Raw genomic sequence first — 23,530 nt, forward strand, 5'->3', positions numbered from 1 at the left:
AGAAAGAGGTAGATCGATCGCCCCCTAGATAGACAACTACATAGAGGGCCTCTACAAGTCTTTCTATTCTTTCTTGCAGAACCTGCGTAAGATCAATATCACAACCAATGAAGTCTGCAAGTTTCACATCTAAAATAATACCCGCTCCGATAGTTTACGAAAAAATGAGAATCCAATTAATGGATATCGGTAGTTGTCCGGTCGTACCCAAACAATAATATTCCAGAAGAAAATGCACCTAAGATTAAATATTTCGAGCCGGCTTCCGTAGAAAATTCAGACTTTCTTTTTGATGCTGCGATCACATAAAAACATAAACTTTGAGGCTCAATAGCTAAATACATGGCAATTAGATCATGAGCCGAGATCATAAAGAGCATACTGCGAGTAGGAAGTGAAATTAATACAATGAATTCAAAAGCATCAAACCTCTCTTTTTCGAAAAAATCAAAACACATCGAAATGGTACCAGCCGTACTTAATAATAGAAGGATTTGGCAGAAATATGTAAAATTGTCCCTCTTAAGAAGATTATTCCAGAATAAATGGGCAATAGTTAGGAGAGGTGCGCCAGCAGCGAGCAAAAGCAAGGTTATTAGATACCTCAGGAAAGCCCGGCCAGAACCACACGTGCAAGTTTCCCTGCATGTGGCTCGTCCGTGATAACTTCTTCGAATTTGCGTGAACTAGCGGACCGATCACTAAGTGAGAATGCTCCCTACAGCATGAGCGAACCTTTTAGGAACTGGTTAGGAATGGGCGCCACTATCCCAGCCCGGATCCAGCCAGGTTCTATTGATCATGTCCTCTTCCCAACAGTTTTTCTCTTGGGGCGTCTTTGGCTTTACGAGAGAAAGTCCGCCGGAGAAATCGGTAGGTAAGCTCTATTCGGTCCGGAGCATTGATTCCCCATAACGAATAGGTTAGCTCTATCTCTTTCTTTCAGAACCTGTGCTCGAGAGTTCCTCGGAAGCACCTCGATCTTACATGAGACTCGGGCTATTTCCCACTCTTCGCTCATCCATTCTGCCCGCTCGTCCAGACGCGGCGCCCTTTCTCATTATCATCTACCGCCCTTTCTTTCCTCCCGGCTATTCACGCATGAAGATCGTCGTATGTATGCTCGACTTCGGTTGCCGGTTCTATAGGTAATAGTACATTATGGCAGGATCAGTCACCCGGGCAAACCAACCTTCCTCCAAGAAGAATTGTGCTATGCCCTCTCGACCCCTATAGAGCGAAAGAGCTGCCTGGTGATCCCTAGGTTGCAGCACGTCCGTTCGTTAACTCCTCGCGCCACTGCCGCCGTTTCTAGGACCGACCGACGCCTTACCTGCACAGGTACCTACGTAGTGTAGTGTCGGTCGCACATTCAACATAGCGTTCGGACTCATGTGCCTTTCAGAACCAGGGGTCTTCGAGCCTGCTGCGTACGATTAGCCAGCCTTGCGACGGCAAAAGGATTAGACCTCCTCCCATGCTACGGTTCCCCGCGGCCCGAACCCGGTGCCGCATTAGGTTAGGGAGCTGGGCGATAATAGCTCCTCCGCATCCCAAAGCGCGCTGCCCTCCTAGGCGCGCAACACTAAGTAATCCAAGCCAACCCACATTACTGACTAACGGTGGATAATCATATTTCTTAGAGGTACTAAAAACAACTCCATGAATGAGCAAAATGAAGGTTGCATTAATGAGAAAGATCTCTGGGGAAACCGCTAAAAAAAGATTGAACATGTGAGAGGATCCGAACGAATTCTGCTTTCATTTCCCCCGTATAGAGCACTGAGTTACTAAGGTTACGGTCTTCATCCCACAATGAGGTCTTTTCGGAATGCCATGATCTCTTTTTAGAGCGTATAAAGGAACGTAGTCGCTTAAGCGATCGGAGCGAAGATTTTGGAATGTAATAGCTAAAGCTATGCTTTTGGGAGGGAATTCCAAAAATCTTTCCAACCAAGAAAGGCGTGTCATCTCAAAGCGAGATTGTTCTCATATATACGACATTTATGAATTCTCTTTTTGTTACCGTTTCCTTGTGTTAGTTAGAGTGAAGTGAAGCACGCATGTAGGGCAGGAACGAATAAGATAACCTAGCGAGTAAACACCCCGCTATTTGAGAAAGAAAGTCAAGGGTCGACTTTACCTAGCCCAACCAATAAATTATCAACGACCCATTCTAAGAAAGTGAAACTCCAAAGCAGAAGGGATGACTTAAGTCCTAAGAACCCAGTTCCCCATATGGAGCCACGTCGCAGTAGAACGCATGCCACTCAGTCCCCTCGGCAGTGGGTCTTTCAATCCTGTGGATACAGTGGCGGCCGCTACAGTCTCGGGTACCACCCGACTTATAGCCATCGATTGACCGCCGTCTCGTGCTTGATGTCGTTACATCGGATTTCATATTTTGTAAGGATATAATGAAAAACAGGGTTCATCACTTATTTTTATCTCTATCTCAACTCAGAATTCCCACCTTAGAGAGACTTGTTAGCTAGCGGCAGTGGTGTTTATTTGCTGCAGCCTCTCTCTCATCTGGATTTCCTCAGTGAGTGCTACCTTAAAGTTCGTCTTTCGTGGGCCTACTGGACAAGAGCGAGTTGGTTAAACCGCGGAATGCAAACATGGCAAATGCACACTTTGACATTGTACACTTGCCGTCCCGTACGTAGTAGTTACTGTAAAAGAGCCCCGAGTGCTAATGGCGGATGAGCGGTGACTACTCCTTAATGCCCTCATCTGCGATGAAGCGCGGAGATTAGTTCAACCCTTGGTGTGTGAAGTTGAACTTCTCGTTGCTGGGCCGCCCGAACGCCGAGAAACACTCCTTAACTTAACACTCTCTTTATCGAGAGTTTTGGTTAGTTCAAGATTGAAATCTTTATCCAGGTCTCTCGAGCCTTCTGATCTTGCTACCGACTTAGGACACACTATGTTCGTTGATTTCGAAAGCATTAAGATATGTGATGAACCACGCCATCAGCGATTTCGGGCATCCCTTTATCCAATTACAAGGGACTCTCTTTCTAATAAGTAGTAGAATCTATAAGTGAGGAAGTAATAAACTGTGAAAGCAGTAGCGGACGGCAATAGTTCAGGCCCTTGCTTGATCGTGACACCTGTTGGGACCCTAGAAGGCCACCCTGATCTCTTGTGTAGACTTAAGAAGAAGATTCCGAGACCCAAAGACGACTCCACGGTCCTGCGCAGCTGACCTCCCTCAGCTATTTAGGCGCCCGAGACCTTCCCGTCTTCGTTTAGCAGCGAACGAAAGAGGTATGCAATCGCTCAATTTGAGGGAAAGATCTATTTATATAAATAATTACCTATAATCCGATTCAAAGCAACTGCTTGGCCGGCTTGGGACAGGCTTGCTTGAGCGGATATGCGAACAGTAGCAGCTACTTCTTCCTTAGTTAAAGCACTAAGAACTACCTAAACTTGTACTGCCCTAGCCTTTCATCAGCCCTCGCGCACAGGTTTAAGACAAGAGCTCAACACAGTCAAAAAGCAGGTACTTTGCTTTAGGTCTCACTTCTCAACCCCTAGCACTGGCTCATTTTTCCACTCAGCTGCCTAGGATTCTAAGCTCAATAAAAGAAGACCAAAACTCCTGCTTGACTCGCATCTCGACTTTTAAGAACATGTGTTAAGCGTATAGCTTCCAAATTGGCTAATCGGATCTTTTAGTTGCTAGTCACCTCAGCTCAGCAAAGAAGTCCGGTTCTTGGCTTGAAAGCAGTTGTCTTGAATTAATATAAGCATTCCGGGAAAATAGGAGGCGGGGTGGGGAAGACTTGCGGCCAATATTCGAATGAATAAGCTTCTTCTTCTTTTTCTTCTCTTATTCAAATTCTACATTCCATATTTCCTGCTTCTGATAGGCCTCTTAGCGTGAGAGGAATCAACCCAAGGTAGTTGACTTGCTTACTCAAGAGAGTAAGGCCAAAAGGATCTACTCCTAGCTGGAATAGACCAGACAGGTCAGGCAGAATGAATTCTATTGTTGTTGCTTCATCCACCACCCCTGCATTTTTTTTCTATGTCCTCCCGCCCCCACGAAATGTAGCTTATGCAGAACCGATTAGTAGCTCTTGATTACAATTCATGTTCTTTTCAAGGCTTCTGAAATGAGCTTTCTATACGTCCGAAGGTAAAATCATGCAAGTTCGGCCAGCAAGCCATGAAGTTCATATGCTATCTAAACAAATGCCAAGTCCAGAGCATGTATTTAGTAAAGTACTAGATATATGCCCATAAGATAGATTTTTCGATAGATGAATGAATTATCATTCTAAAAAATGTAGCACAGGCATTCTGGCATAAAGCGCACATTAGCTGCTTCGCCCCAGATAAGAAGATATAAACCCATGTATAGTATCTTCCTTTGCTGAACTTCCTGCTGTCCTTGAGGGAGCCGATAGAGATAATAAAAAATCGAATATAAATCAAGTGAATTTACAATCATGAGAGCCAGAACAAACTAACTCCTTGATCAGTGGTAAAATCATAAGCATTTAGAACAGAGACTAAAATCTCGCACCTTAAACAGTGTTTTCGTCCCAAATACTTGCACCAGGTTTTTTTTAGAAAAGCTTGTTCATAACAGCATCAACAGCTCGATCATCAAGCTGCACATAGACAATGAGTTCACCAAAATCCAGATTTTTCATTATTGGGATAAAAAATGATTTAAGACATTATGCTTGTTAGGTGCAATGTCAATGCAGCGGCCCCTATAGATAAAACCAACACAGTCACACTATGAGATGATAAAAATTTACTAGCAGAGGCTCCGGCTTTGGATTAAGTCTAATACGAACATTGGCAAGTAGTATTATCAAGTTCTCCCGCGGGTTCCTGACATTGTCTCTCTACAAAAAAAATCTGAATGTAGGCAACAAGGGAACATGCCTGAAATCGAAACATGGCTCTCAGCCAATCAAAAAGATCCAAGTCATACCAAAAGCTTCGCTTTAGCTATTACATCCCTTAAGCTCTTCGAGCTTTAGCGAGTCAACAAAAGCTTCGCTTTAGCGAGTCAACTTCCTTCTTGCTCTTTCTTTTCTTCTTCCTAGCTTTCAAAATTCTTTTCCGGCTAGCAAGCAGATGAGGATGCTTAAACTTATTGCTCTTATGGCTAGTAGCAGTTGCTCGTAGTCCCTTACTAGTCAAGGTGCTTCAATCCATACTTTCAGTAAGCAGTTTAAGTAAGAAAAAGAAAGAGAGCCAGCTAGTTCTTATAGTGGTAAACCCAAAGCGAGATCGGAGTAGGAAGACCATGAGTGGCGAAGTTCTTTTCCCAAGCCATCTCATCAAGGCCTAGCCAAAGAAGAGAGACTTATGGCAGAATGGGCTAATCAAAGAAGCATGTATTTACAGACAGGAATGTCATAACCTGCTCGAACAATAAAGAAATTTCATTCCTCGCTTTGAAAGGAATTGGTAGAGAATGACTGGAGGTATCCAATCAACTGAAACCGGCTTCGATCTTTTCTTAAGAAGAAAAGGATGTCAGATGAATGAGAAGAGAGGGATAGGGGACAGGCAAGTAAAGAAGTAAGGATGCACTAGAATGCACGAATCCTATGTCTTAAGCATAGTGAGAGTAGGAATGCTTAGTAACATGCAGTCAGTCCAAGCCTCGGTTTCAAGCCAGTAGCCAGTCGAATGCGAGCCAAGCTAGGCAAGCCAGTGGTTCTTTTCAATCAATCAAGCGAGCCAATCGGTCAAAAGTTTCTTCGGTCTGCCAATAAACTACCTTCTCTCCCCGCTCTCAGTCAGTCCGGGCCAAGGGGAAAAGGAGGGGGCATCCACTTTTGAGGCTACTAGTCAAGAGGCAAAGGCCAATATGGATGAAATCTAAAGGACCAATCCATTCAGTTCTACTCCTATGCATGCTTCCGCGGTCAGGTGAGATGTAATTGAAGGGCTACTAATCGGTCTTTTAAGTGCTACCATGATTTTTAGTTCAAAAAGGAACTGGACGAGAACAAGAACTTTTTTTATATATGATTAAAGCTTTGTATCATGCATGGATATTATGCGAGCGGCCTAACGGCGATGAAGAAGAGTTAGAAGACTTGTAGGATTGCACTTGAAAAGACCTTTAGAGAGAGAGATGAACCCGCAGCCAATGACTCTGAGAAATCACAAAGAATGCATAAAGCTAACTCATCTAACGAGTCAAAAGCTTTCCATATTATACTAGTAGTTAGTTATATACAAAGATAAAGCAGACCAGAAGATAGATCGATTCAAACTTCTTCAATACTTTTGAATGATATTCTACAGGGCTTTTACTCTACCTCAAGGGTTATGTTTAGTGGAGGCCTTATACCAATTCCTATACAATACAGTCCAGGAAAAATAAAAAGATGACAGCAGTAGTGCATTGTTTGAGGGTTTGGAGGCACTATCCGCTTGGCAGTCCATTTTTGGTCAAGACAACCAATGTAGCTACAAGCGACTTCTTCCAGACCCAAAAGAAGTTGTCACCAAAGCAAAGAAAGGGCTACTTAACAAAAAGGGAATAAATGCATAAGAAAAGGCAGGCCCCTTACTCCTAATATAATAAGGGTGCTGGGGAAGGTTGGAACAACGGCGTGTATAAATGTCAATTTAGTAAGATCCTCATTCTCCCCATTCTATCTCTCTCTAGAACCTTACTTTCCCCAGAGCTGTTATGTTCATATGCTTGCCATGAGAAGGGACTTGTTGCTTGAGCGGGGTGGCACGCCTTATGTTATGGGAAGCCCAATTTGATGAGCCAAGATGGGTTCTTGCCCACCCTCTTGCAGGCCAATGCTTTTGCAGGGGAGTCAAAAGCATTTACTTCTCAAGATGGTGTGCCTAACGCCCGTGGCCGAGTTCTTGGGGGCAGCAGCACCATAAATGCTGGATTCTACAGTAGAGCTGATCAATATTTTTATGCAAAGTCTGGGCTGAGTTGGGACTTAACATTGGTGAACCAATCCTACGATTGGGTGGAGAGTGAAATTGTTTTCAGAACTTAGTTGAGAACCTGGCAATCCACTATAAGAGATAGTCTACTGGAAGAAGGGCCCACCCATATAATGAATTTACTTTTGAGCATGTGTTAGAAAATGGGCGGTTCTACATTTGACAGTGCCGGTAGAAGGCATAGTGCTGCAGACCTACTAAGCAATGCAAAACCTTCAAACATAAGGGTCTCTGTTCATGCAAGTGTGGAGAGAATTCTACTCGCTGCTACTTCTTTTCTTCCGCATCTGATAACTCGAAACTCTCAGCCATTAGAGTAGTATATCGCAATGCATTGGGGCGTTACCATCATGCAATGGTGCATTATAATGGAGAGGTGATACTTGCAGCTGGTGCAATAGGGAGCCCTCAGCTTCTTCTGTTGAGTGGTATTGGTCCTAGGCCATACCTTTCATCATGGGGCATTCCCCTTACCCTGCACTTGCCATATGTGGGTCAATTCCTTTATCACAATCCTAGAAATGGCATAATCCTTCTGCCTTCAATTAGAGCATTCCGCTTATTTTATTCAGGTGGTTGGCATCGCTGATGTGGGGCTTACCTTGAGGCTGCTTCAAACATAATCCCTTTTTTCTGCCTATTCTGTATTCATTAGGCAACCATCTTCTCTTTTATACCGAACTCTGGCCACAATCATGGAGAAGATTTCTTTCTGGGTCTCTTTCATCTGGCTCACTCCGTTTGGCTTCCGCTGATGTTAGGGTCAATAGATCTGCATCCCTAACTATAGTTTTTTCGAAGGATTAGGCTTATGAAAGAAGAGCTGATTCTTTCATCTCCTTGAAAAAAAGTACATCAAACATTGCGCTACCCTTCAGAGTAAGAGAGACCCTCTCTTACCCATCCCCTGGTCAAGCTTATTACAAAGTCTTTGCCTTATCAGCTATAACTGTCTCGGTCTGCATTTCTATATGCAGATATAGGGCGTCCTTAAGTAAGGGTATAACCGCCTTTGAATGGCTAAGGGATAGCGTTAAGAACTCCCTCTTCTTCTTCACTTAAAATCCGGAATACCCAGCGATGCCAGCCCCTGGTAGACAACTTCCTGTAGGAGGCTCCTCCGAGTTAGCTCTCATGACCGGGGGTAGAACACACAAATGGCATCTACTCTTAAGGAAAAAACGCTGGTTACCTTTCAAAAAACCATCCCTTTAGCGACTTCATACCTTATCTTAGATGGTATCCCACGCGAAATCATGGTATAGGGGCAATCCTAGTTCTAGTTGGTATCCCATGCTAAATGATGGTATGAGAGTTTGGTTTGCTGTAAGTGAGGTTCTTAGAAAGGTTTGCCCTGGGTAGAGACACCCCTACAGATTTTGATACCGTATCGGGTCAAAGCCCAGTCATAGCTGAATGAAAACAAAAGAAAGAAAAGAATGAGAAATCCTTTGAAGAAAACTTATCCTCTTTATGATTTTAGTTGGATAGACCATTTCGTCGACGATTACAACTACTCGGAAGAGAATCGTGTGAGTTTTCTTCCATTTTCGTGTGTTTAGAGAGGTTTTGTTAGTACCAAATGGGAAGGGTGATTTCTCAGGTTATTCTTCTTCAGATGATTGGGATGGTCCTTCTTCATCTTCTGATTCACTCTCTGATGAGGAGGTTTCCCGGATCAATCTTGCTCTTACGAGTAAGGAATTCTTTCAAACTCCGTATAAAATGAAGAAGGAGTATAGGAATAGAGTGTTACAGAAGCTTTTAGATGGTAAAAAGGAGGAGAAGTCGCTAAAGCGAAGTTTTTGGAGAAGTCGCTAAAGCTATGCTTTTGGAGAAGAAGCTGGACTTTGCCGGTTTGAGAAAGCTCCAGGAGGACATAGAAAAAGTGACTATGTCGTACCAAGAGGAATCCTTCTACCATAATCGCGCTGATGAGGCTGTTCATTAAAAGCTATTTACCTAGTGCTAAGAATGACCTTAAAGGTAAATATAAGGTGGATAGGAGGGGTGATAGCGCTTCAAGGATTAAGATAGTGCCGGATTCTACTGGGACTGGTTGTGAGAAAGGTTTATAAGGATTTACTTACTCCCGAAGAAAAGGTTATGCTTTCTGTGTTTGGTCCCTATACGCTTGAATTTGAATTCATGTCTTAAGCAGCTTGTTCAGCATAGAGGATTGCGTAAGGTGTGCTTCTCTGGTCGAAAGGATTGACTCGCTGGTGCGTCGAAACGCACAAATATTGCTTCAAGAGCAAGCTGTTAAAGGAGGTACAGGGAGCTCAGTTCCCGTAGTAAGTCAAAAGCGTTCTAATGACTCTCTTAGTTACCCATTCGGTACAGCTTTGGTGGAATTTCTGGTTGAACGAGGTCTGATAGACTTTAAGGTGGTGGATGTCTCATCCCAAGATGCTATACCCGAAAAAAAAAAAGAAGGGTGGTAGTCCTTATCGTTCCAGCGCTCTGTACATAGAGTGTAAATTCGACCCATCTCTTCTTCCTATGAAACTCCAACTACCAATGGTGTCTTTGCCGAGGGAATGGTGCTATGAGGGTTCTTCGAGTGAGAATTCGTCATGGTTGAACATATGTTCTCTTTCGGGTGGTTACCTTAATGAGCCTTTAAATGAGGGCCACTGCCTTATGAGTTCAGATATCGAATTTCTTTCTTTATTTTGGGAAAAAGAAAAAAAGAAAGAGTTATGATAAGCTTGCCACTGTTTGCCAGGCAATGAACAAGCTTCAAAATAAAGGTTTTAAGAGAAATGAGGGGTTTCTCGACTTTCTTCAAAGAAATGATTCTTTCTTGGTAAGAAATTTCTTATGCCGGAGTTTCTTCTCCAAATCAATTTCAACGAGTTTGTTGATAGAGTACAACGTTTGTATCTGGATGAGTCTGTCAGTTTTCATAAAAATGTCAGCTTGGAGGCTATCATGCATATCCTGTCTACTAACATTCAACGGGCTCGTTATGAGCGAACAGTAATAGACATGGCTAATGCGTATAGAGGTTATAGGTTTTATCTGCCAGCTTTTCTTGACTTCCGAGGTCGAATCTATCGGAGTGGAATCTTTCATTTCCACGAGCGGGATCTGGCTCGGAGTCTTATTCTCTTTGATGAGTCTTATACTCATTCTGGTTATAAGCCCGAGGATTTTCCAGGTGTACAAGAAACCTATATTACGGCTGGTGGGTTCCATGGTCGGTCTTTCACCTCTAATGAGGATGCTCATCGGTATTTTTATACCGAACTAGTGGAACTTGAATCATTTGGTTCTAAGGATATGGAGTGTAATGAATTGCGTCCTTCCGTTCATGAATGTAAAAACAGGGATCAAGCTTTAGTTATGTATTCTTTGGGTGCTAAACACCCCTTTCAATACATGATGTTTCTGTGGGGCCCTATACAGAAATGTTCTCTCGAATACTATTACTGTGTCCCTATTACCCAAGACGCATCGGCGAGTGCCTACCAAATAATCTCATATTTGCTGTTGGATGTTACCATGGCCCAAAAAACGAATCTTATAATGGGTTCTCCTTCGGGGGATGGTTCTCCTTCGGAGGATAGTTCGAAAGAGGAGGTTGGTCTAATAGCTGACGTTTATGTTTATATTATGAAAGATTGAAAGTCCTTCCTTCAGAAGGAAGATCTGTCCGAATCCTTAATTGGCACTGTTGATAAGCATTTTGATCGAAAATTGGTGAAAAGTTTTTTTATGCCTATTATCTATGGTAAGACTCAAAAGAGTACGGCGGATGATATCCGAAGAGTTTTGAAACCGTACTTGTTTGCCCCTTACAAAGCAATTTTGGAAAGGTAAAGAGGGTGGGTGGGATCGCGATCGACTAAAAGGGATGTAATAGCTAAAGCTATGCTTTTGGAAAGTCGCCCGGAGATATTGGTTCAAATCCAATTCGTGAGACCAGAAGAAAGGTCGGTGTAGAGAAGCTCGGTCAGTGATAGTCTTCCCCCGCCCTACCCCTACACAGGATTGGATACTGAACCTGATAGACCGATCGGTGCGTAAGATGATAGTATAGCACTAGGTTTTCTCTCGCTACCTACTACGTATACTTGATCCTGTTATTGCTCTTCTTCGACCTCTATCTACTGACGGATACTGGAACTTCTCGACGCACTGTTCTAACCCGCAAGCACCTTTCATCTACCCTACGCTAACAGCTCTCTTCTCTTATGATATTGCATCCGCCTTCGATTATAAAATTTCGAGTTAGCGCTCCGGGGGCTACTCCTACTGCTACTGTAACTGCTTTCTTTAGGAAATGCCGACATCTACTCGAAATTCCAGAACAGGAACTTCACTCATTTTAATGCCCGAAGTCTGCATCTTCTATTACATCGCCTCAAAAGAAAGAGTGAAAAGTCCCTTCTTGCCTGACGAGTTCTTCCTTCTTTTCTTGCTCGTCACAGTAAAGATCCCGCGCATCAAATGATTACTGACTTGAACTAGCACTTGCTGCTATTCACTCAGCAGAGATCAGGCGAGATGCTAATTGGAGAAGGACTGACCGGACCCGCCTTCCCGGAAAGCACGAGCCATATTTCAACATTTCGGAGAACCACTTTACATTGGCACCTTGGCCAGGTAGATCCGTCCCACTCTCCGGACCTCACCTCTCCTTTTTTTTAGTACGGGATGACTCGGATGGGCAGATAGAACAGAACCTGTCAGTTACGCCTTTAGGGGACGCTACGGTGCCTTAGCTGATTCCCGATCCTCCTTCAAAAGTGGTGATGTAGGCGGATTGGTGGGGCTTAACATTATTCGTGTTTGGAGTAGGTAGGAAAAGAAAGGAAGGGTGATGCTTGAACTGGATGCTCTACAGCTAATGGGAGAGAAGGAAGCCTCGGCCAAAGCAAGGCAGATCCATAGGCTAAGGAGAGAAACCCGGTATTCGACCTGACCTATGAGCTTCTGGGCGAAACAGTGCTTTAAACCTTGGGTTATAGTTTCGAAAGCCTTAGTCACGTCTCGGAAGTTCCTCTTAAGCCGGAGTCCTTTATTGTTGCTGTAGCAATTGCAGTAGCTGGTGTAATGAATTTTGATTCAGATGGTGGCCCTTCGACTTTATCAAGTTTCCGGGTCCTTCCCTCAGAGGATCTTTTCTGGACTCAGATTCTATCGAATCTTCGGGTCCGCTCCGAGTCTAAAAGACTTTCCGCGTATCTATTTCTATCCTTTTTGAGTGGGCTGATGAGCTGGGATATAAGATAGCTAGATACTAACTCTAATATGTTACTTCTAGTGCGATATACATGGCATCTGGATAAAGGCGTTGGACAACCCGTTATCTCGCTGACTTCCGCTGGCTGAACTATGGATTTCTTTTTTTTTAAGTGAATGCTGAGTTCAGTCATTTCACTTCATCTAAGACCTCCCTATTCCTAAGTTTCCTACGCATAGTCATATCTTTCCCCCTCTCCTCTATGCGCTATGGAATGCTGGGTTACGTCCTCCTGCCCTAAGTCGATCCTAAAAAAGTGTCTTCGATCTGGATTCAGAGGCTCCATCTAAGTATAGAGAAAGAAGAAATGAATCGAAAGGTTTCTTCTCCATCCAGTAGAATCGATAAGTTGTAAACACGTAAAGAGTGGTGATTTCCATTCTTCTCTTCTCCTGACTTGAATAATAACTTCATCTATCGTGACCGAACAAGACAGAACATCGTCAATGCATCTCTCCTTAGGAGGCGAGCCAAGAAAGCTTGTTCCATTTTATAGGAGATCTACCGGCGGCTAGTAATCTGGAGGGCACGAGGATAGGGGAACCAACCCAAGAGAAATGAGGTGAAGAAGTCGCTAAAGCGCAGTTTTTGGATCAGAACGAGCGTAGAATTAAATAACCTCTTAAAGTCAAGGTTTCAAGGAATTTATTTACAAAGGGGCAGGCGGACGGCCCTCTTATTCCCACCCTTTACGGAGAAGAAGATCAGACGAGCAGACGAAGCTGCAATTATAGTATTCATATAATCTCGTCTGCTAACCCTTGAGAAAACGAACTCTCCCCCCAAAAGCATAGCTTTAGCTATTACATTCCTCCCCTCCCGCGAATCGCTTTGCTTCTTCAATGAATGTGCTTGCTCTTCTGTCTGATGGAGTTTTTATGCCCAGTTGTCTAAAGCTAAAACAAGAGTTTGCCAGGCATGGGAGGCGATGAACCCTCGTACAAAGCCTTTTCTTTCCCGCATGGAAAAGGAAATATCAATCAAAATAAGTAGAAGAGTAGCTCGCACAATGGGTAGGGGTGAAGTACGCAATTGATTTCGTTCTTTTTAAGAAATGTATTCCCTTCTAAGGGAGGTGCGGTGCCTGTCGGCCCGGTCATAATGATTGGTCTTTCTCCTTTCCCAGGAGTGAAGGAATTCGTCTCTATGCCTATAATTTCATTAGTAAGAAAATTGGTTCAATGGCTGTCATGTTTGGAAGTGAAGTACTAGAGGTGTCTTCCAATATGATTTTTGACTTGATTTTCTAGTTTGATCTCCCCCTTACCTTTCTCGCCACAAGGAGCTCTTCTATAAATAACAAATGGGGAGGCGGAAGCAATCAAAGTGATGCGTAAGGTCGGGGCTTCGGGAGGGACTCATGGTTTAGATAAGCTTCAATACTGTGTGTGTTAGACCCCTTCAAGAGCTCCGCTAGTTAACATAGGGGACTAGCCTGTCGTATAGAAGAGATAGAGTCTATCCCTAATTGATTGAGTATGAAACACTTCTAATTAGCAAGCGAAAATCTTTATTTAATGAAAGAATTGTCGCAATCACTATCTGATATTTGAATTGAATGAAGGTACAAAAGAAATAGTTGAGCTGGAACTCTCGCATCAGCTGGATCAGCTTACGCTATTGGAAAGGCTAAGTGCTTTCGAGTTGAAAAGGGAAAGCTAGCGAAGCTAAAACAAAGATGACAAGCAAATCCCCAGAAAGCCTCTTTAAATCTTGATTAGTCCAAAAAATGGGGGCTCTGATGCGTACTGGCATCTCAAATGGTCCCCTCTTTTTTAAGGCTCATTCAACTTGCTTATCAAAGGATGCTAGCAAAGCAAAGAGGAGGGAGACGGCAGGCGGAAGGTAAGGAGGAGTGGTGCAACTGATCTACGAGCACCCTTCGGTATACGATATCAGTATGTAAAGTCAATTTCTCTCGTAGGCCCGCTTTTGTTTGAAACTTCTAGTTTGAGCACCGCTAACGAGCATCGATAAGCTGTCGCAAGCAATCAATCAAAGCGATTCCCTTCCTTATTATATAGAATCCATCTCGGGGTATAGCATCAGTTCCCGGTCTCCTTATGCTGTAACAAGTGTTGGAGCGAAGGCATGAAGGGATGAGCGCATTCAGCATCAGGCACCTTTGGTGATTGGGTCCGGTCTTTGCTTTGCAACCGGGGAAGTGAGTTCAAGTGATCCTTGCTTGGTCTCATACCAAAATAATAATTCTACTAGTGAAGGTTGCCCGGGTCAGTTTTCCCTGCCCCTTCGGGAAATAGATAGGGCACTTATCTTTGCTCTTAGGTCGGGAATGAGGTTTAAGGCATGAAGTACGGATGATAACATCTCTGGATTCTAAATATCTGTCTTAGATCCCGAACAGGAGTCCTGGGGAATAGGAAATGCACCGGTTCCTGATTCAACAAGAAAGAAAAGGGCTATGCTAAAGGCAGCTTCACACCAAAGAAGGGTATGTACTCCGGCCCTCTGGGAACTTTCTCAGGGAGGGATCATTGGTCGTCCCCACCTGCTTATTCATCTTGAAACCTATCACTATGTCACCTACCAATTGCCTTGCTTGAACGGCTAGAAAGAAGGGCTAGTGCTTGAAAGAGGAGCTACTCGTTACCGACTCGGCTCCTTACTTGTTCCAAGTAAGTAAATAGGAATGACCTTACTCTAACGAGTAAGCAAGTAAGGTAGTTTACTTAGTGAAAGTATTTTGTAATGCTAAAATGCTGAATTCGTAGCAAGGACTTGACTTTACCTGCTATTCTTTCCTAAACCCGTTTAATCCTTAACTAGCTAACTCGATGGGGCGTCAACTGCGGTAATACCAAATGCAAGACCTGGTTCACGCTGTCAAGCTGCTAACCCCTCTTTCTCGTCGGGTGCATTCGTAAGGGAGTTTACTTGCTTACTTGTTAGAGTCAAACTATTGCTTAGTTAAAGCATTAAGGGAGACGGGATTGACAGATATGGGGATGGATCACAGACCCTTCATCAAGGACAGGACTCGCGCATCTAGCACAGACATCTAATTGAATGGATTCGGGATTTCTATCAACATAGATTCAAATTAACTCCTCGGGATCAGAGTTCCCTTGAGGCAAAGAGCGAACACTCTTCCTACGCCACAACCTCCGGCTTAGATTTCCTTTAGTCTGTAACTAAAGAAAGAAAAAAAGAGGGGGAGTGAAAGCAAGCATATTCAGGGCATAAAGCCCTTCTTCCAACAAAATTCTGCCAGCGGGTTCTGGAACAACTCCTTCTTCCTCCCCTCGACCTATTGAAGTTGCCTACCCTAGCCCTAGCTCACTCACTTTGAACTTCGCTAGCCGAAGCCTTTGCTTTATCAATAACCTATCCGAAAGCTTCGCTTAAGCTCAACTTCGAGCTTTAGCGAGTAAACTACCTTAATGCTTTAACTAAGCGAGTGAACTCAAAGAATAAGAATACCAGCGAGTTTCTCTTTCTATCGATTTAAAGGCATCGCATCATCCGAGTAAACAAGCAACGGATGTAATAGCTAAAGCGAAGCTTTTGGGGCGAAGTTGCGCTCACGCGCTATAGTTTTCTTGCTGGAAGGGGAATCCTGCAAGGTTTTGGCTCGCAATAAAGCTAGGGTCCTGATCGAGCAACTAGTAGTCCTATCTATCCACCTCTCCAGACACAATATCTTGAGTACCTATGATGGTGACCACATCGGCTGGCATGTGATGTTTGGACATAGAATCGAGTCCTTGTGAATGGGCAGAGCCAGGTGCTCTTATTTTACGACGGTAAGGACGATTGCTTGCATTACTGACCAGAAAGACACCAAATTCTCCTTTAGGTGCTTCAACTGCGGTATAGGTAGAAGGAGCTGGTACGGAAAAACCTTCTGTATAAGGTTCGAAATGGTGAATTGAGGTAGAGTAGACCGATGATCCTGTAGTCATTTGGCCGGCTATTGAAAGAAAAAGCTTGCATCCGCTCTCTTTATTATATAACCGGTCTCATCTCTCTCCAAACCTAACGTGATAGTTTCCCATCATAAGGCTTTCTATCTATAGATTAAGCCATTACCAAGGAGCTCATTTGTTCAGAACTCAGTTGACTGCTTCTATAGATAAGGCGGAGCGTCCTTGGCTCAGTATTTTCTCACATAGTCGGCCCTACTACAGGGCTTCGCTAACTCGAAGCGCCCCGCTATGACTATGAGAATGGCGCTTTGCTAAGGCCTTGCCTTGTCAGCTTTGCTACCGACGCTTGGCTAAGTCTTGAACCTTCTCTTTGCCCCTTAAGTAGAAAGACAAGAAAGAATTTGTTTTCTTGCTCTCGCTTCCGCATCTGCGCTCGTCAAGCCAACTTTCCTCTTTGGTTTGGGAGGTTAAACAGCGGTTGAAGCGGACATTTTTAAATAACTAAAAGATATATATACACGGTTACGGTTATCCCAAACTGCGTTCTGGAAAAATGGAGGGCACTCTTGTGTTTTAACCTCACTATACTATTCATAGTTGCGGGGCACTGTGTACTTACTACTTTTACGAGAAGCAAGTGAATGGGGCCAGTGCGTGGCGAACGGAACGCTTCATCAAGTCATTTTTCGCCTCACCCCCTATAAATAATAGGAAGAAGGTTTTTAGGGGTAATTGCTTCGCACCTGGCTGTGATAGCCCTCTCGATACCTTATTTGAGCTTTGTTACTAGTGGCCGCTTTCCTGTCGCTAGAGCGCTTTCCCAGTGCACGGAGCCTCAACGAGGAAGTTGACTCGCTTAAGCTCCGCTTTTGTTTACACGCTTATGCGAAGCTTAAGTTGACTCGCTAAAGCGAAGTTTTTGGAAGGTGCTAGTGGTTTATCATTGGGTCAATAACCCTTCCCGGTTCCTCTTTTTGTGCTACTCCTAGGGCGGGAAAAAGATAAGAAAAGAAAATTCTCTTGCTTTCCAAGCCTGTTGCTTCTAAAGACTGCCCTCTCTCGGCTGGATGTTGGCCCAGCCTACTATAAGGATCCCGTATCCAGCAACCCAACCTATACAAAGAAAAAAGTGTTGTTTTTCCTTAACTAGTAGGGGTCCCGTGGTTCCTATGCCGCCGCGTTTCCCGGTCCTTTTCTTTTAGTGCTTCGACCCAAAGCGATAGCTTCTAGCTAGTTCAGTGGATAAGATGGCTGCGCTCCAGCTCACTCAAGAATGGGACGGCAGTGGTCCGCCGGCAAGCTCGTTCTGATCTTGGACGCAGTACATTGGAATCCTGAAGCACCACCACGAACGCTACCGCGCGTCCGCCTGCGGTGCGGTAAGGCACCACCTGTTGTGCCAGCAGCCAACTCCGGCGTGTCAGCTTAGTTATCCTCATCAAGCCACTTACTTGATGTCTAGCTTTCCAACTGGTAGACGCTTTCTTTTCCCCCAGATCAATGAAGAAGAAAGAAGTAAGTAGATTCTTCCTAAGAACCGGAAGCGAAGCGCTATGCCGGGGCGGGGGGACGAGAAAAGAAAGGGCTCCGAAGAGAGAAATTTAGGTTCCCAATGCTTCTCCACGCCCAACGAGATGCGCCAACCTCGGGATGCTTTACTCCTAACCCCACATGGTTCCGAGACGGAGCTTAACCTGAGTCTCGGTTAAGAACGGCAATGATCTACGTTTCGCACGGCGCACGATTCCATGGATAGTTTCATTCGATGTCGTGATGGAGGACATAGCTTACGATCATCGGCTTTGATCATGCCACTAGGCATTTGATTAAGACATTGCACAATGATCCGAACACTTTGTCGCATCTCTTCGATACGGATACAGTAACGATCATAGCGATCTCCTCTGGTACCTACTGGTACGTCAAAATCCAATTGGTCATAAACATCGTAAGGTGCTGCTCTTCGCAAATCCCAGCATACCCCTGGTTGGGATGGGTAGGCCCACCACTTCACTTTCGCTTAGGCCCGAGCCAAGTCAGTGGGGGGACCCTGTCGGGCTCCTTCCCCCCCCAAAAAAACAAACTGTACTTGAGAGTTTCCCTTCATACGGCTCGAATCATTCTCAGATGCCCCGAGAGGGCATCCTTTCCTTCTTTGTTGGGTTGGTTCACGCGCGCGCAAATGAGCACCGGCCGCAACAGCAGGAAACTATGACCAATAGAGTCAGACACTTAACTACATCCGCACGCAAAAGGAATGAATGTGGTTCTGGTTGAGGCTTTCTTTCTCCTGCCTTACTAATAAGGGGGGGCGCAGGGCGTTCGCGGAGTCCATGCCTTCCGTACCACCACAAGAATGTTCTTGGGGGGATCCCGCTCCTAAACATAAGGGGAAGGGGGCCGGGCCTATCATATCAAAGGGGTTGTATAAAGAGAACCCGGCCACTTATTTCATTCGACGTTCCGGGCCCGATTCGACCAACTTTATGATAACAAGAAGGCGAGCTGATCTGCTTTGATCAAGGAAAAAGCCCAGTCAGCCACCAACTCGGTGCAGGTCACGTGACCTACACGGCCTTCGCTTTTTGAGGCTTCCTTTACCCACATCTCTATGTGCCCGCAGCACTTCCATATGGAGAAAGATAGGCTTACCATGTTCCATCAATAGCACTTAACCTATGCCGATTTTGGCGGACTGTGCTCCACCCCGGTGAACTCATGCGGTTCCGACGTGCCCAGAGGCCAGAGGCGAATCCGTTCACGGTCCTACGGACCAACACCTTTCGAAGGCGGGTGGCCCGCCCCACCTAGAACATGTTTGACTGGGCTTACACACATTCGCTCACTTACGCTGTCCCCCCTCAGCTCACCCTAGCCCCGGGCCTTCTTCTAACGTAAGCTACAAGGCTTCACACCAAGTCTTCACTGACATAATATGCATGCTTTAGTAGGGTCAGGCAGAACCGCTGTTGCCCGATGGGAACTTCCCCCATATTGCTATCAATGTCTTCATGTCGCACGACCTCTTAACATTACACCACTGAATCCCCAATCCTTTGCTTGCTGCGCAGTGACAGTACCAATATCCACTAATCGTTGTTTCCAGATACGGTTGCCGGTTGACATCTCTTCTAATTCGTCGATACGAGAAGCAAATTGTTGTGTGGAGGAATCAATATCTCGACATAAGCCAAGAGGCAGATCTTGTGCCACTCCACCTGGTCGTATGAAACTGGCATGCATCCTGGCTCCCGGGACTCTTTCATAGAATTCCAACAATTTCTCTCGCTCCTCAAAAGCCCACAGGAACGGAGTTAATGCTCCCACATCCATAGCATGAGTAGTTAAAGCAAGTGAATGATTTGAAATTCGAGTTATTTCACGGAATAACACTCGTATATATTGAGCTCGTAATGGTACCTCGCAATTCAAAAGTCTCTCTACGGCTGAAGAATGAGCGTGTTCTTGGGCCATCATAGAAACATAGATAGGGTCGACGACGGAACGAAGAACTCACCCTAGATACAGCTTTTTCGTACACGTTCACTTGCATCACATACACAAGTGCTCTCTGAACCGTGCAATAAGGTCACCCATAACACGGCTCTCCTACTTGAGTTACCTTAGCCCCAGGCCATGCTATTCAATGATATTGTAAAAATGAAAGCATAACCTAACAACTAGTATTGAAAACTTGATTGAGGGAGGTTGACGTCTAGTCAATAGGAGCCCCACTTTCCAATCACTAAGAAAAAATCAATCAAAATCACTATCTAAGTCAAGCTTTGTCTGTGATTTTTCTGGCCCCAAGGGAGTTTACTCAACCCATTTCCCAGTCTCTCGCACTGCTCAAGTAAGCGTGCGACTCCATATGAGGACCTCCTTCCCTTCTGCCCACTCTCCGTTCACACGGTTCTCAAAGCGGAGGAGGAAGGGTGAGCAGGAGGTACCACGAGCCCTCTGCCCCACACATCTATCCAGAAGCAAGTGTAGTTCACCGGTTTCACCGAATGCTCTTATCTCTCGGCAAAGATCGTGTGAGTGTGCAGTTATGCTTTGGATGCTTCGCCATAGAATAGATCGAGTCAGTTCCCGTTCTTTTCCGGTGTACTCGCTTTATATCTCCGACACACAAGGAAAGACGCGGTGGGGAAGAAAGCAGCCCTAGCCTCTGTCCGGCCGATCATTCCGCTGGCATCTCGCATTCACGCCCTCGTTTGACTGCCGCTCGGGGATGTAGTTGTAGATATGTTAGTCTTAGTGGGTCGTTGGCTCCACCTCTTATCTCCTTCTACGACATGCTGTTGTCGTTGCCATATTCTATATGTCACTTAGTCATCTCTGCTTCGCTGCGGGTCAGCATCTCCGAAAGAAACGGAGGACTTCATTCAGTGACTCCGCGATCGCCCTCTAAACGATCAAAATAAGGTAAAGCTTGAAGATAAGTTTTGTACTCTATTAATTTCTCAGTCCCTCTAGTCGGGTGGGCGCCGGCCGGTCTTTCGACCAGATCCCCCTAAAAACCGTACGTGCGGGTCTCCCCGCATGCGGCTCACGCCATTCGAGGTGGCCCAGCATTCCTACGTACCTTCAAATTCATTGAGACTGCTCGACCTCGGAAGAAAATTCGCGTGTAGGCAGCGCTGTCTGTTGTACCGTTGACTCTATCTGTTCATGGAATTTTCTTTTTTACATTATCATTATATAGGAATGTAATCGCTAAAGCGAAGCTTTTGTTGACTCGCTAAAGCTCGAAGTTGGTATGAATAAAGCGAAGCTTTTGTTGACTCGCTAAAGCGAAGCTTTCGGTTTGCTGACAAAGCAAAATAAAACTTCCTTCCAAAAGCTTCGCATAAGCTCAAAAGCTCGAAGAGCTTTAGCGAGTAAACTACCGAAAGCTTCGCTTAAGCTCAAAAGCTCGAAGAAGGTTGTTTACATGCTTAAACTTCGCTCCGATCGCTTAAGCGACTACGTTCCTTTACCCCATAGGGCCTTCCATTTCCGTCAAATGACCTGGCCTCTCCTGGTTCTTCCACCGTCCGGGTTCCTCCCTATGCTCCCTCGGCGCGGGCCTACCACGCTTCGCGCCTGCGGCGTTTTCGCCAGACGGTCTTTGCCAGTAGTGCCATCCTCCCCGCTGGCTGTATGGGCGGGTTGTCCCTCGCTGCTGCGTTCTGTTAGGCTATGGATTAGAGGAACAAATGTAGTTAAATGGGACAGCAGGCGGGTTACACGTTCCACTGTGCCGAGATGTGAGGTGCAGGTGGTGATGATCACCCCGGGGTATGCGCTAGCGCCCTTGACAGGCACTCCAGGACCCGCCAACGCTCGTGAAAACCCGGGTCTCGGTCGGTCCTCTATTCTCCCGACCGGAGATGTAGATAACGAGGCCACCTTCACAACCTTCTCCCTTCTGTCCTTATGTTGTAATAAGGTAGGGCGGTTCGCTTGAGTTGCTCAACCGCCCCTTAGCCCGGTGCTCATAACGCGCTACGGAACCTCAAGCGTGCCGGGGGACCAAGCAGGGCATAGCTAGCGGCATAGGAGCCGACTCGGCGTCAGCGGCTTCGTGCCGCACTGGAGTAATCCAATATGTGGTTCTGCACGTTCCACCACTTCTCCGTTCATTTCCAATACTAATCGTGAAACACCATGAGCAGCAGGATGTTGAGGTCCGAAATTCGAAGTGAAATTTTTGATCTTCCTAGTAGTCATTGGAAAAAGGGAGGAAATAAGAAAGAGATTATTCCCTAAGAGCTTGTCCAGTACCATCTATACCTAAAATGAAAAAAGAGTTCTTATCTTAGGCGGGGGCAGGATTCGAACCTGCAATCTTCAGGGCATGAGCCTAATGAGTTTTCCAATTACTCTACCCCGCTTCTTCCCCCCGTCCGACTTGCATGTGTTAAGAATCTAGCTAGCGTTCCTTCTCATGGCCCATCCATCCCCTTCTTTTCTACCCTCTCTCTTATTCAATTGATAGATTGATAGAAAGATGCGGGAATGATTATAATACGATGATAGCACCAATGATAGAAGCAGGGGCTAGGAGCTACTCATTCTAAGGATTTTTCGGGATACTGATCGAACAGATCTTCATTCCGGGAGAGTAACTACTCGACGAGTTAAGCGAGACAAGTCCAATTGAAAGAGCCTAGGAGTCCCCGGAAGATAGAGGCAAGACAAGCCAATCCATTCTGCCTTTGCTTTGCGCAGACGGATCACTCGCGGCACACATTCTATATGCTCAATGATTCCAATGCGCTTTGATTTCATTTCTTCGCTTTCGGAGATCGCCTTACTTTCATAACATCTGACGCTATACTATATATGTTCAGATTTTCTTATAATACATAACATAATTTTTATGAAAGTCAAAGAAAGAGTCCTCTAGGAAGCGTTACGTTCAGATGCCCTTTATAAACTTATGACCTCGCGGATGGAGAGGGATTCGAACCCCCGGTATTCCTATCAATACTTCGGTTTTCAAGACCGACTCTTTCAACCGCTCAGACATCCATCCCCTTCGCCCGCCCTGGAGCCTAAGAAATATAAGTGGCTTATCTATGTGATTCGCTACGCTTTGCTTGCGCCTATCGGTCTATTGCCTGCCGGTTAGCGAAACTTTTCCGGTAGTACGAATCGCTACGCTTCACTTGTTTCTATATGATAATATGCACCTTGGTTGCTGCGCTCCCCGCGGGTCAAAAATAGCAAGAGAGTGAAGAACGTATGTAATCGATTAAGCGAAGCTTTTAGAATGGTTTAGAAAAATGAAATCCTAACTTGTTCAAGTAAGCAAATAGTAATTACCTAGATTTTAGGGTAATAATAAAGGTTCTCGATCAATCTGATCTTTATTCTGTGCTAAGACCTTTCTAAGAAAGAGAAGCAATTAGTGAAATTCGATACATTAGATTCTTAAGCTTCAGAACGAAGATGGTGAGCTGGTCCTGTAGCCGCCTTGTTCTCTGTCTGTTCATAAAGTGTCTGACACAGACGCAAAGTCATTTCCATATGACCCCCACCTATAGAGGATAGGAAAAGCTCAGGCAGTGAATGTGTACCTGACTTTTGAGTCTTTACTCTTTAGTCTTCCTAGAAGTAGTAGGAGTACCCGTCGATAATTGATCATTTAGGAAAGATCCGATAGCAAGTGACAGCGAGCTAGCTGTTGAGAGCCCAGAGTCAATCTGCTGGAAGCAAAGCATTGGTAGAAGAAAAACATTTCACTTAAGAGCGAGACTCTTCTCCTGTCACTAAGACTCCTGTAACGCACTAGCGCATGCAGATAGAGAAGAAACAGAGTCCCGGCCTCCCATAAGGGAATTGAGTTAGAAGAAATCCACTTGAAGTGCCCAAAACCTTCTAATTACCGACTTCATTCCGATCGCTTAAGCGACTACGTTCCTGAACTGCTAAGAATTTCCTC

General features: G+C 45.1%; 1 protein-coding gene, 1 non-coding gene and 1 pseudogene across 2 annotated transcripts; 1 reads left to right on the forward strand and 2 right to left on the reverse strand.

The window, feature by feature from the left end:
* Positions 1–6,717: 6,717 nt before the first annotated feature.
* LOC130460617 ((R)-mandelonitrile lyase-like) lies at positions 6,718–7,767 on the forward strand (annotated as a pseudogene).
* Positions 7,768–13,744: 5,977 nt separating this feature from the next.
* LOC130461716 (NADH dehydrogenase [ubiquinone] iron-sulfur protein 2) lies at positions 13,745–22,540 on the reverse strand. The gene is made up of 5 exons (XM_056829896.1): positions 21,677–22,540; positions 20,508–20,576; positions 19,114–19,585; positions 17,837–18,112; positions 13,745–16,101 (listed from the first exon to the last, which is right to left on the reverse strand). Exons 1-5 carry the CDS (start codon positions 21,868–21,870, stop codon positions 15,844–15,846), a joined length of 1,269 nt encoding a protein of 422 aa, XP_056685874.1. The 5' UTR covers positions 21,871–22,540; the 3' UTR covers positions 13,745–15,843.
* Positions 22,535–22,621, reverse strand: TRNAS-UGA (transfer RNA serine (anticodon UGA)). Its single transcript has one exon. It is a non-coding gene; the product is annotated as a tRNA-Ser (tRNA).
* Between the last annotated feature and the right edge of the window lie 909 nt (positions 22,622–23,530).

This window comes from Spinacia oleracea, chromosome 5, assembly GCF_020520425.1.
Source record: "Spinacia oleracea cultivar Varoflay chromosome 5, BTI_SOV_V1, whole genome shotgun sequence".
In the NCBI taxonomy this organism is placed as follows: Eukaryota; Viridiplantae; Streptophyta; class Magnoliopsida; order Caryophyllales; family Amaranthaceae; genus Spinacia; species Spinacia oleracea.

Excerpts from the sequence above, each read along its gene's own strand:
- LOC130461716 (XM_056829896.1), bottom strand. The coding sequence starts at position 21,870 with ATGGTACTGGACAAGCTCTTAGGGAATAATCTCTTTCTTATTTCCTCC. Across the intron at positions 18,113-19,113 it reads TAATGTTAAGAGGTCGTGCG|GTGAAGTGGTGGGCCTACCC; the intron begins ACATGAAGACAT and ends GCCTAAGCGAAA. Across the intron at positions 16,102-17,836 it reads AACTATCCATGGAATCGTGC|ATTCACCATTTCGAACCTTA; the intron begins GCCGTGCGAAAC and ends TACTCTACCTCA.